At 42.0% G+C, this 12,996-nt stretch overlaps 1 protein-coding gene across 2 annotated transcripts in view; it reads left to right on the top strand.

The window, feature by feature from the left end:
* Klf3 (KLF transcription factor 3) overlaps nt 1-9,431 on the top strand; it is a 28,671-nt gene extending 19,240 nt beyond the window's left edge. For both annotated transcript variants that reach the window (XM_090343716.1, XM_090343717.1), the window contains exons 3-6: nt 269-758; nt 2,098-2,248; nt 6,704-6,864; nt 9,208-9,431. In XM_090343716.1, the coding sequence (XP_090199842.1) occupies nt 269-758; nt 2,098-2,248; nt 6,704-6,864; nt 9,208-9,389 (984 nt within the window). In that variant the 3' untranslated portion in view covers nt 9,390-9,431. The remainder of the gene's footprint in view (nt 1-268; nt 759-2,097; nt 2,249-6,703; nt 6,865-9,207) is intronic.
* Nucleotides 9,432-12,996: the final 3,565 nt, after the last annotated feature.

Genomic DNA, 12,996 nt, shown 5'->3' with positions numbered 1-12,996 from the left:
TTACCTGTCCTGCCAGGGTTAGAGATGCTTGCATTAGAGAACTTTTCCTGTCAGTTAACATCTTGTTATGTTAAAGAGATATCCAGAGCTAGGCAGCGCGGTGGCTCACAACTGTAATCCTAGCTACAGGAGGAGGCTGAGAAGGAGGCTGAGATCTGAGCATCTTGGTCTTTTGGGGGAATGAAATCTGAACTGATTTTGAAAACCCATCTCATTAAAAGTTTGGTTCACATTTGGAGCAAATACCTTTCTGCTTCCTTTCCTATAGTCCTATCCATCTAATTACATGGAGTCCATAAAACCCAACAAATACGGGGTCATTTACTCCACGCCGCTACCGGACAAGTTCTTCCAGACCCCAGAAGGCCTGACAACACACGGAATACAGGTGGAGCCCGTGGACCTCACTGTGAACAAGCGGGGCTCGCCTCCCTCCACGGGAAGTTCTCCTTCCTCACTGAAGTTCCCATCCTCACATCGGAGAGCATCACCCGGGCTGAGCATGCCATCTTCCAGCCCACCCATTAAGAAATACTCACCCCCGTCTCCAGGCGTGCAGCCCTTCCCCGTGCCACTGTCCATGCCACCTGTGATGGCTGCAGCCCTCTCACGGCATGGGATCCGGAGCCCGGGCATCCTGCCTGTCATCCAGCCTGTTGTGGTACAGCCTGTCCCCTTCATGTACACCAGCCACATCCAGCAGCCACTCATGGTCTCCTTGTCAGAGGAGATGGAGAACTCAAACAGTAGCATGCAAGGTAAAGCCACACTCAAGGCGCTGCCGCCCTTCTGGTTTGGTTTGGTTTGGAAGTATTGATAGTGGGAGAGATTCCAAGAACGCCTGCTGACCTGAGATGGCTACTTTCATTGTGTCACTGTCAACTTTAGTATGTTAATGATCCTAACTTTGATTGATTAATTGATTGATTGATCGATCCATTGATTGGATTGCACTTGGAGTGTAGAACCCAGGACTTTTTGTGTGTAAACTCAAGTCTACTGAACATGCTCCATCTACTGGTTCTATGTGAGTTTTTTTGTTTGCTGGTTTGTTTGTTTTTCCCAGTCCTGGGGCTTGTACTCAGGGCCTAGGCACTGTCTTTCGACTTTCTCAAGGCTAGCCCTTTACCACTTGAGCCACAGCATCATTTCTGGTTTTTTCCGTGCATGTGGTACCAAGGAATCGAACCTAGGGCTTCATGCGTGCTAGGCAAGCATTCCACCACTAGACTATGCACCTGGTCCCTGCTTCTATTTTTTTTTTTTTAAAAAAAAAAAACCTTTATTTTATTTATTTTTCATTCATTCATTCATTCATTCATTCATTTATTGCCAGTCCTGGGCTTGAGCTCAGGGCCTGAGCACTGTCCTTGGACTTTCTCAAGGCTAGAACTCTACCACTTGAGCCTCAGCACCACTTCCGGCTTTTTTTCTATATATGTGGTACCAAGGAATCGAACCCGGGTCTCCGTGCATGCTAGGCAAGCACTTTAACCACTAGGCCAAACTCCCGGCCCCCCTGCTTCTATTTTTTGGTTTGGCAAATACCAGCATGGTTGTGGGTACAAGAAGCATCTCATGGGATGGTGCTGGGGCTTGAACTTAGGACCAGAGTACTGTCCCTGAGCTTTTTTTGCTCAAGGCCAGCACAGAGCCACTTCCAGCTTTTTCTGAGACGTTTATTAGAGATAAAACTCCCATGAATTTTCTGCCTGAGCTGGCTTTGAACTGCAATCCTTAGATCTCAGCCTCCTGAGTAGCTGGAATTACAGGTGTGAGCCACTGATGCCCATATCTAAGGGTTCTTAAATGTCAGCTGGCTTACCAGCTGGTCACAGGCAGAGGACTTTGGGATTAAAAAAGAAACCAAATTTGTAAGAAGACTCATTTCAAGTCGTGTGTCTTAGACGTCCAGGACATAGTATGTTGGCTGCTAATTAGCTAAGTAGTGAACTTGAGAAAAGTAACAAGCAGACTGGTTCATGCTATACCTTTGCCACATTCACTGTGATAGGGAGGAACTGTATGTCGAGTTTAATTTTAGAGCTCAAATTGGCACATTGTACATACAGTGACTTTTTCTGTCTTATTTTTTAGTGCCTGTCATTGAATCGTATGAGAAGCCTATATTACAGAAAAAAATTAAAATAGAACCTGGGATTGAGCCACAGAGGACGGATTACTATCCTGAAGAAATGTCACCCCCCTTAATGAACTCAGTGTCCCCCCCGCAAGCGCTGTTGCAAGAGTAAGTATGCTGAGTTGTTCTGGGTGTTTATGTATGTAGTAGAGTGTACCTGAGGGTTCGGAATGGAAAGAAGGGAGTGTGTTGTGTGCTGGAGGTGACTGGGGCTATGCCGTAGTAGGTGGCAGCTCTGGGGGATGGGCCCACTACCCCTGGCCAGGATGGGAGACTCTCCACAAACAATGAGCTTTCTGTGGCACAGTCTCACAGCAGTGTTACGTCAACTTCAGTGAATGAGCCACCACTGATTTTCCACTTTGCACAGAGATCACGGGCTTATTTTCATCTCTTGGCTGCACACACGTAGTTTTGCCACAGACAGAGTGACACCAGTGTCTAGATGTGCCATAGAAACGTGGATTGTGCTGTGTGCTCACACAGCTGTCACTTCTAGGGCCATGCACCTGTTGTGCAGACTGTATTTAACCAGTTCTTCAGTCCAGTCATATTAATGGCAACCGGAGATGCTCCAAAGTATAGTACTAATAGAACTCTTTACCTTGTATTGTACCTGCCCTCATATAAGTGCTTGCCAAGAGAAAGCTTGTACTGCATTAGCAGTATACCCAAGCAGGGGCTGTGATGGCCTGGGGCTGAGATGCAGCTGACCACTGTAGTTCTAGTGGTGACACTGGAGGCTGTGGGAAGATGGCCCTTGGATCCTGGCTCTGCTTTCCACAATATGCTGCTGGGTTCTAACACAGCTGTAATGATGATTGTAGTCTCATGAATGTGTGATGTTCTCACTGGGTGCAGTGACCAGTTTCCTGGTGCAGAGATAACCATATCCCCACAGGGTCTCACCCAGCACCTTCCCCCCTTCCCCATACCACCTTTCCCAAGTTGAATAAAATGTACACACACACACACACACACACACACACACACACACACACACACTCACATCAAATCTGCAGGAAAATGTGGGAGTCAGCAGATAGGGAGATGAAGGGCCAAGATGTTGGATTGTTATTAGTCACATTGTACCTGAGGGTGCCTGAGTTTGATCTGCTTCTCTGTAGGTGCTCACTCATCTTTTCTGTAGCTAACTGATTGCATCTGCGCATGCGCTCAGGCAAAAGAAGACTCTCAGAGGATCCTTGCAGGCTACAGTTCTTTGTGTTGATGAAGGGTTGTCCAGTAGCAACACGATGTGCACTTGTAATTGTTCCTTTCCGGATGGTGAAAAAGATGCTTTGAAAGAAAGCCTAGTTAGGAAGGGAGCCATTGACTGAAAAAGTATTTGCTCAGAATCTAGGTCATTGTGAATGACAGTGCAAAGCATTACACAACAATATTTGGAGGCAATATCCTATGCTGTGAATATCATTAAAAGGAAAATGTTTTGCTTTCCTGTTTTAAGTCATATTCCTTTGGTGGTCTCGTGCTTGGTGGCTTTTAGTGCTTAATGAATAATGTGTTTATTTAATGCTGACCTAAAAATGCATCTTACTTCTCCAAAAATGCAGCTGATTAGCCACAACTAGGACACGCGCTTTAAGTCATTTTCTCACGGATGTCATTAAGTAACAACTTGGAGTGGGCTCAGCAGTAGCCTTGTAGGAAATCACATCTCTGGAAAAGGATCTTGAAGTCTCTAGTGCCATTTCAGCAAGGACGCCTGTACTCCCCACTTCCCAGAGGCACACTGTATATACAGCCTTGAAGCACATTGGCTTGATCCTTTAGTTGAGTTTAGAATTACTACACAAAGGCATATCAAATATCTTTTGTTGTGTGTTTATTTATGCAAAACTGTATCTAGAACAAAAAGGTCAGATTTCTCTGTTTTGTATGTGTATGGTAGCAACAGACTTAAAAGGGGCAAGTTTTATTGAAAGACACTGACTGGAGATTTAATCTCTTGGTTATATGTAGTGATTCCAGATTACCTCTTTAAAAGTGAAACGTGAGATGACAAAACATGGGAGATTCCTAAGACCCTTACCTCTAACCTCAGCCTGAGCCAACACCTGTGTCTTGAGAAACAGGGCTGCCACCTGCCCTCACCCGTGTTCCTACCTTTCCAGATAGAGATTTCCCAGAGTGGCTCTGAAACACCGCTCACAAACTGCACATGAAAGCTGGGCACTGGTGGCTCACGCCTGTTATCCTAGCTACTCAGGAGACTAAGATCTGAGGATCACATTCAAAGTCAGCCCGGGTACCTAAGTCCTGAGACTCTTATCTCCAGAAAATCTGAAGTGGTGCGGTGGCCAATGTGGTAGAGAACTAGCATAGGGTTTTGGGGTACTTCAGGTACATTGCCCACAGAAACCGTTCCTAAAGCCACTTGTGGTAACATCATTTTCCTTTTCCAGAAAGGAAACTGAGGCACAAAGAAGGTAGTGTACCAGCCCCAGGATCACAGAGAAAGGTGCACACCAAGCTAGGATTTCAAGTTGGAGCCCGTGGACCTTTATGTTAAAAAGGGCAGTTGTCATGACTGCACTGAATTTTAGATCCTCAATGTTGGACATTCAGTAATTGGTAAAGAGTTCTAAAGACAAATAAGGACTGGTTAGCCATTAAATTTTCTCCTCAGCTTTTATTTCCTAAAGTTAAAGTCAAAATACATTTCTTTTGGGGTGGGAACTTGGCTTAGTGATAGAGTGCTTGCCTAGCATGCTCGAAGACCCACGTTCAATTCCTTGGTACCACATACATAGAAAAAAGCCGGAAGTGGTGCTGTGGCTCAAGTGATAGAGCTCTAGCCTTGAGAAAGTCCAAGGACAGTGCTCAGGTCCTGAGCTCAAGCCCAGGACTGCCCCCCAAAAATTTTAACTGAAGGATTATAAATTAATAATCCTTCTTTAAAAGTGAATTATAGTCTTATTTCTCTATATATACAGCCAAGAAAATAGAGAAGTCAGAGGCTTGATAGGCATGTATGTATGTATGTATATATATCCCTACCTACACATGGCTTCATGTTTACTTTTCTGTACCTCTGAGAGCATGGAAGGAAGTTCACTTACTATAGATTCACCTTGTTTTTGGTTCCTCATTGTTTTTCAGCATTGTCTGGAAAAGTTACCAAGGATGTGATTCACATTCTTAACAAGACCAAAAAAATAAAATAAAAATAATTCCAGAGACTCCCTTGTGGTTATTGTAACTCAGTTTTATTTATTAGTCTTACAAGTTTTGCCCTCATTGTTTTGTTTTCTTTTTTTGGGGGGGGGGGTGTCTTTTTGTCCATCTTCCCTACACAGTTTTAGAAAACATACACACATTTGGGCCACTTTAGAAGCTATAGAATGGATGTTAAAGAGTAGCACATCTTTTCAGAATAATTTGGGAGGTCAACTGCCGTATCATGTAACCCATCGGAAAGTGAATGTCCAGTGGATTAGAATTTTTCTGTGATGCATATTAATCAAGAGAAGCCTGAGAAACTCTGCATGCATTTCCCAACTTGTCCCCTCTTTATCTCTCCATCACCTCCCTGTCAAAAACAGCGTTCATAGTAATGATGCATACATAACCAGATTGGTTTCCTCCCTCGGGAACCCATGTCATCTCTGGTCTTCTGCAGCTCTCCTTCATACAGGAACAGTTTAGTAGAGGTTTGTGTTCATGAAGACAAAAACATACCAACTTTTCTTCAGAAAAGTCAGCATTTGAAAATTAAATGGGGATTGGCAGTGTTTTTAAGAGACAAATAAAAGGTTAGGTATGCGAAGGCTAAAAAATGGTCACCTCTAAGATATAGGAACTTGATCTTTTCTCATTTTCTCTTCAAGCATAGTGAAAATCAGTATAGTCTATACTCTTCAGTATTGCCTAGTACCACAAAATTGTCCAAACAGACCTACTTTTACTATAGGGAAGTGTCCGTCCCAGCTCGGGGCACCTGCACCTCCCTCAAGCATAGACCCTACTTTTTTTTTTTTTTTTGTCAGTCATGGGGCTTGAACTCTGGGCCTGAGAGTTGTCCCTGAGCACTTCAGCTCAAGGCTAATGCTCCACCACTTGAACCACAATCCCACTTCCAGTTTTCTGGTGGTTAATTGGAGATAAGAGTCTCACTAGAGTGGCTTTGAACCTCAATCCTCAGATCTGAGTAGCTAGGATTACAGGCGTGAGCCACCATGCCCAGCAAGCCCCTATCCCTTCTTGCTGTCATTACTTATCTCCATGTCTGTCTCCCCCTAGAGTGTGAGCTCCTCGAGGGCAGGAACCCTGTTTTTATTCATCTTTGTGTCCTGGTGCCAAGCACAGTGCCTGGCTCATGGTAGGTGCTCACTATGTGTTTGTTGAATGGATATAGCAGTGCTTCTTGGGTTGATCAGCTAGTTTCTTTTTATTTTGTTGGTTTTGTGTGTGTGTGTGTATGTATGTATGTATGTGCGTATGTATGTTTGTGTTTGCCTTACATTGTGAATGCTTTCCGTAGACTGAAGGAAAGGAAGCCCCTTTGCTCAACGTGTTCTGTTTAACCTTTGGTTTTCATAGAAATCATCCTTCAGTCATCGTGCAGCCTGGGAAGAGACCTTTACCTGTGGAATCCCCAGATACACAAAGGAAGCGAAGGATACACAGATGTGATTACGATGGATGCAATAAAGTGTACACTAAGAGCTCCCACTTGAAAGCACACAGAAGAACACATACAGGTAGGAAAAGTGCCACGCTTCATTTTTAAGAATTTATTAACATTGATTTTTACATCATATTTTAAATGACAGGTTTAACAAACGAGTGTTCAAGAAGGGAATCTCTATTTACAATCACTGGGACTTAGTATTTAGAACTTAATCAAAATTAGGCTAAGGGTTTGTATATCATAGAAACATATTAATTTAAAAAATAAAACATGATGTCTATAGTCATAGGTTTTTATGTCTATATAGTTATGTTTATATTTCCATTACCATGTCCATAGCATTGGGTATGCAGATATTGAGTCCAAGCTTCACTTTATCTGCCTTAAGGAGTGCTACTATGGAATGCTAAAGTCACCAGTTCCAGCTTAAAAGGGTTAGACATTGAATATCTGTAACCTCAAAACCCAAAATGCTCCGAAATACAGTCTTTTTTTTTTGTTGTTTGTAGTATCAGTTAGTTGGACGTAGGGATTTATTTCATGTTGACACATCTTTGTACATGTATACTTCTTGATTACTAACATGACAGTAAGAGGGCTCTGGATTTGAGGTTTCCAGATTGTTAGGGACTAGTGAACATCTATGCTCATAGCCCCAAATCTGAAAACCTCTCGAAAGCTGAAATAACACTCCTGGTCCTAAGCATTTGTATAGAAGGCACTTGCCTTTGTAATGAAAAGTTTTCCAGGCATGTTGGTAATACCTTTGAGTCCGTTTGCCTTTATCATCAGAGAAGGTTTAGGCCTCTCAGTTTAAACCCCTTGCAGTTCCATCCTCTCGGAAGGGAGGAGGGAAGGACAGCGCCTTCTTGATGAACTTTATGATAGCAAAGAGCAGTTCTTAGACAGAGCAAGTAAATGGAGTTGTATCATTGGCATGCAATTCAAGGAAAGAAAAGTGAATATACTTGGGTAAGATCTATCTGTATAAGATTGTATGCCATACTTATTCCAGAAAGTCTTCCTTCATAGCTGTTATTGAGTATAGAGTGAGCAGTCAGATCATCTAGACATTGTCACAGAAGCTAGAGAAAATCTGTGATTGATTGCTTGCTCTCGGAGTTCCTGCATGCTTCTATAGGACATCCTACAACAGTGTGGCAAAGAGCCTGATGGATTGCAGTCGGTATTGACAATGAAAACATACAGAGGCTCATCTTATCCTCAGAACTTTCCATGTGAAATTGTAGTTTAACAGCCATTTACCTATGTGAGGTTTTCCTGAATTCAGAATGTAGATCATTTTTCTGAATATGGTGTCACTACAGACAAAGAAAGGAAAGTACTTAGGTACATAGAAAAGACTTTTTTTTTTCAGTGCATCACAGGAAGGTGGCAGGGGAAGCTGAGGAGGATGCAAACAATATAGCAAGCCAGGCAATCAAAGCATCCTTGACCCAAGAGCCAAAGGTTACCAAATTGCAGCCTAAAATTAAAAACATCAACTATGTGGGTGGTAGTTTGGATACAGTAAAGATGGTGTGTATAATCTGAATAACCATGCAAATCATAAAATCCAAATAAATTGCTTAAGTGATGGCAAGGTTTCCAACGAGTAAGGAATATTAGGAGCCAGGAGTTTGCCTAGTGGTAGTGTGCGTACCTAGCATGCATGAAGACCCGGGTTCAATTCCTTGGTGCCATATACATAGGAAAAGCCCAAAGTGGTATTGTGACTCAAGTGGTAGAGTGCTAGCCTTGAGAAAGCCCAAGGACAGTGCTCAAGCCCTGAGTTCATGCCCCAGGACTGCCTCCCCTTCCTCCCTCCTCCCCCCCCCCCAAAAAAAAGGTAATATTAAGCAAGAATTTGTGACACCGTACCTACCATAGTCAGAGTTACATGAACAGCCACATTATTTATCAGGACATTCACATTGTCTCTCCCTATTTTTGTATAAACATCTTCTGTTTCTCACCTGTAAAACCTCTTTCTCCTATAAGAGGACAGGGTAGAAATCTGATTTTTGGCCAGTAAGGAAGAATTAACTGTCTTGATATTTATAAACTTAAAGCATTACATCGTCATTGACTTAACCAAGAAAATAGAATCCAAATGCCCTAGCAAATATTTCAATTGATAGAGACTTCCCATTTTCAGAAAAACATTGGCACATATAATTATGGAAATACCACAAGCTTTTGCTACATAGACTTATTAAGTACATACACAGTACTATGTATAACTACCTAAACTCTGGAGACAGGCACAAATACTAGACCCCATGTACTGACTTTTGGTATTCAGATGAGGTTTCATGTCGGTATGCTCTAATAAGAATTTTTTAAATCCTATCCTCCACTTTCCCCTTCTTTTACTGTCTTTCAATTTTCTTTTCCTTTTCCTTTTTTGCAGGAGAAAAGCCCTACAAGTGTACCTGGGAAGGGTGCACGTGGAAGTTTGCTCGGTCTGATGAACTAACAAGACATTACCGAAAACACACTGGAATCAAACCTTTCCAGTGTCCAGACTGTGACCGTAGCTTCTCCCGTTCTGACCACCTTGCTCTCCATAGGAAACGCCACATGCTGGTCTGAACACCTGTCTCCGTCTCCATCTCGTCTCCACCTCCACCTCCACTTCCGTCTCCACCTCCACCTCCACCTCCGTGTCTCGGCAACTCCCGCTCTCCTGGCTGGCCTGGCTCTTTCTCCTCCCTCCCACTATCTAACTCAGTTTTTATGTGTACATTTTCATTTTGATTCAGCTGGTCTGGATCTCTGAATTTATATCATTCAAAGCTTCCATATGGTCAGTAGTAGATAATTCTCTAATCGTCTCTCTCCTTACCACGGGTCAGACCTAAAGAATGTGAACTTTTTCTTCCCCCAGGGTTGCTAAGCAAACCCTTTTTAACAGATATGTTTAATGTATGAGAACAAGGGAACATATAGATTAACCAATTGTCAGTTGCTTTCTGTATTCCTTAAAAGAATGTCAAAGTAAATGTCTCGAATCCAGTCTGCAGCCCATACTTCTGTGCCCGCTCATCCCATTTTCTGCTATAGGGAAAAGCAGGGTGGTCTCAGTCACCTGTTAGCAAAGTATGCATAAAGATGGTCAGCTCCACCATCTGCCCAGCAACAACCTGGATTATCACTTGGTCTAGATCAAGTCCATAGCCTGCCTTTGTACTCGAGCCCATGCAGAAGGCATCGTCACATTGGGAGGTGAGCCAGAGCTGCTAAACCACACGTGGGTGATGGACGTTCCAGGGGGGCACGCTGCGCTTCCCAGCACGGAGGAGAAGCAGAGGGGCGCAGTGGGGACCAAGGTGGTTCTTCCTAGTTAGGGATTGTCAGCGGGGCTTCCTACACTGTGCAGTACGTTCACCACTGTGCAGTCCATTGGTCACATAGTGTGTTCAAGTCTCCATCCCACTCAGCTGTGCAGAATGTGCTACGAATAGAGTCGTCTGAGCAAGCATTTCCTTCCCTAGCCTGTCTCCTCAGTATAGATCATCAGGCATTGGAATCCACTGAAATAGCTGCCTACTGGCAGCACAAAGATCTTTAGGGTTAGCGTCTCCTGGGTGGTCTTTCTTTACCCGACCTGCTTATTTAGAGTTTCTGTCTTCTTTTCAAACAGGGAGACACTGAGTGGTACTTATATTCTCATATCAAGCCCGTCACATAGCTTTTCTATGAAATGCTTCTGTGTGAGCTCTAAGGTGCCAAACTGGCTATTGTTTTGTGTTCCTAACACATATCATAAATGAGTATTTGCTAAAGCTTCAGGAGATTTTTGTTCAATTAGACCTGGTTCTATACTCTTTGTAAATATAATCTCGTGTAAAGCACATATATCTTTATTTTAAGGATAGACTTTTTTTTTGAAAAAGTAGAGAAAAACCACAGTTCAGGGATTTATACATGTAGCTTAAAAAATTCCCTAAAGTTTACTGCTAAAGCTATCCAGTTTTTGTCGCTACCAAGAACCCTATGAGAAGACCAAACTGAAAATAATGACTTAAGTTTCTGTTGAAGATGAATAGCACCATGATCAGGGGATGGGTTTCAGAAGCAGGCTTTTGAGCAACATAGTCTAAATGCCAATTAAAATCATTCACACCTAGAGAAATGCCTTGGGTCATAAGACAAGAGGCTACCATTACAAATAACCGAATGCCCTTCAGTCCTTTGACAGAAGATAGAGGAGGAGGAGGAGAGAACGGAGTCCTTGGAGATTCATCCCAGCCTTACTCAGGATCCAACCCAACTTTCACTGGGAGGAATACGTGACTTGTTTCAAAAATGTCCATGAGGCCTGCAAGTTGAAGAGCTTTCTTTAGCGGCACTAAGTTAGAAGGTTGTCGGGATGGTGCGCCGGAGAAGTCCCCCTCAGCCCTGTGTGAACCAGATGGAAGGAAATGTGGGTGAAAATTGAGAAAAGAAATGTTATCTTGGCACTTGGGTTTCTTTTCTTTCCTTTTGTAGCACTGCAGGTTTTGTTTGGAATGTTAAAACATGATGACCGGGCTGCTTTCCACTTTAAGTAGGAATGATGGGAACAGAAGACTAGAAATGGCTCTTGGACAAAGCAGGTTTCCTCCGTGTTGGCAGTGTTTAGTCTCTCATACCAACGTGTATATGACTTCCAATGCTTCTGACACAAGGGGAGAATCAAATTGGAGTGCAAGGGATTGTTCTTGTTTTAGTAGAGATATCCAGTTGATTGTTCCAGCCCATGGGCGTGGGGAGGGGGGGAGCAGTGAGAAAGGCTAGAATTTCTTTTTGAATCACCTTTGATTCTGAGTGTAGTTAGTAGCTTCCATAGCTCTGAGATTTGGAATTTGCTATGGCCCATTCAAATGTTGTTGAAAAGACAGTGTGACATTACTATTCTACTTGCTTAGATTGTGTTAACCATTCGTTAACAGAGGATTTGGACTCAAAGATCTGTTGCCATGCTGGTTAGTTATCAATTGGCCCCTACCAAATTTTCCATATATGCTTGTTTGTTTTACTATGACAGCTGAGAACTTGAGTCTGTCATTTTTAGCTGTTATGTGAAAGGCCTCAGAAACAAGATGCCCTTAAAATGTGGTTTAATGATACGCTGGGTAACTTACCAGTGGTGACTTCACTGCACTGTCTTAAATTGACAGAAAGGTATAAACATGAATTTAATATCACATAAATTGTCACTGATTATTCAAGTTTTACTGAAGTGTCGACTTGGAGAAGTCATAAATATCTAAATCTGGAATCATCCTATATTTTAAGAACTTTAAATGAATCAACATCATAAATCAGTGGGCATTAGCATTGTGAATGGCTTTGGAGAATGCAACAAAGCTGTATTCAACTTAAGGAGATGATGCTAACTTACACAGAAGTTTCACGAGCATTGGAACAGAATCACAAAGTCGTCTATATGTATGTGTTGTTAAACCAGCCACCTGCATTCTCAGTATTGCACTAATGCCAAATTTGAAAGATTAAATTGCTGATATTGTTTATCATCTGCATGTCATTCCTGACTAGATCATTTTAAAAGACAATTATCAAAAATCTAAGATTTTGTAGTAATTTGGTTTGAAAATAACACTTTTTTTTAAAGGACTTGCCGTTATACATGAAGTCAGAGTTGTCTCATTCTCTTGTTGGTCAAGATTAATAATTTCTAAATGATTGCAAATTCACTTAATGCATTTACAAAGCCATCTTCCCTGCATTCAATGAGGGCTACAACATGTTTTACAAATACTAGCACTTTTTTTTTCTGTTGTATACTTAGTGTTAGAGGGTCAAAATAATCTTTCTGCTTTGCATCTCTTAAAACCATACCTGCAAATATAGCAGGGTTTATTACATTTACAGTACTTTAATACTTGTATAAACTATGCAGAAATTTTTAATAAAGTGTAATATATTTTATAAGCTAATAAGACTGAATGGGTAAAGGTTTTTAGCATGCATTAGTATACTTGCAAATACTGAAACATTTTGGTAATCTTTCTTACTAAAGATGTGAATGTTTAATGTACCTTTGCTGTTTCTACTCTGTAGTCCAATGGGAATTCAGTAATGACATTTTGTCATGTCAAACTGTGAACATAAATTTGTACTGTACAGTCCTCATATACTATATACAGTATGCAATATATGTATTATATACTTGTTAATAAAACCATCCGAATAT

This window comes from Megascapheus bottae, chromosome 13 (genome assembly GCF_031878675.1).
Source record: "Megascapheus bottae isolate mThoBot1 chromosome 13, mThoBot2.hap1, whole genome shotgun sequence".
NCBI lineage: Eukaryota > Metazoa > Chordata > Mammalia > Rodentia > Geomyidae > Megascapheus > Megascapheus bottae.
The sequence above is the reverse complement of the archived record's forward strand: the minus strand, read 5'-3'. Positions and strand labels throughout refer to the sequence as shown.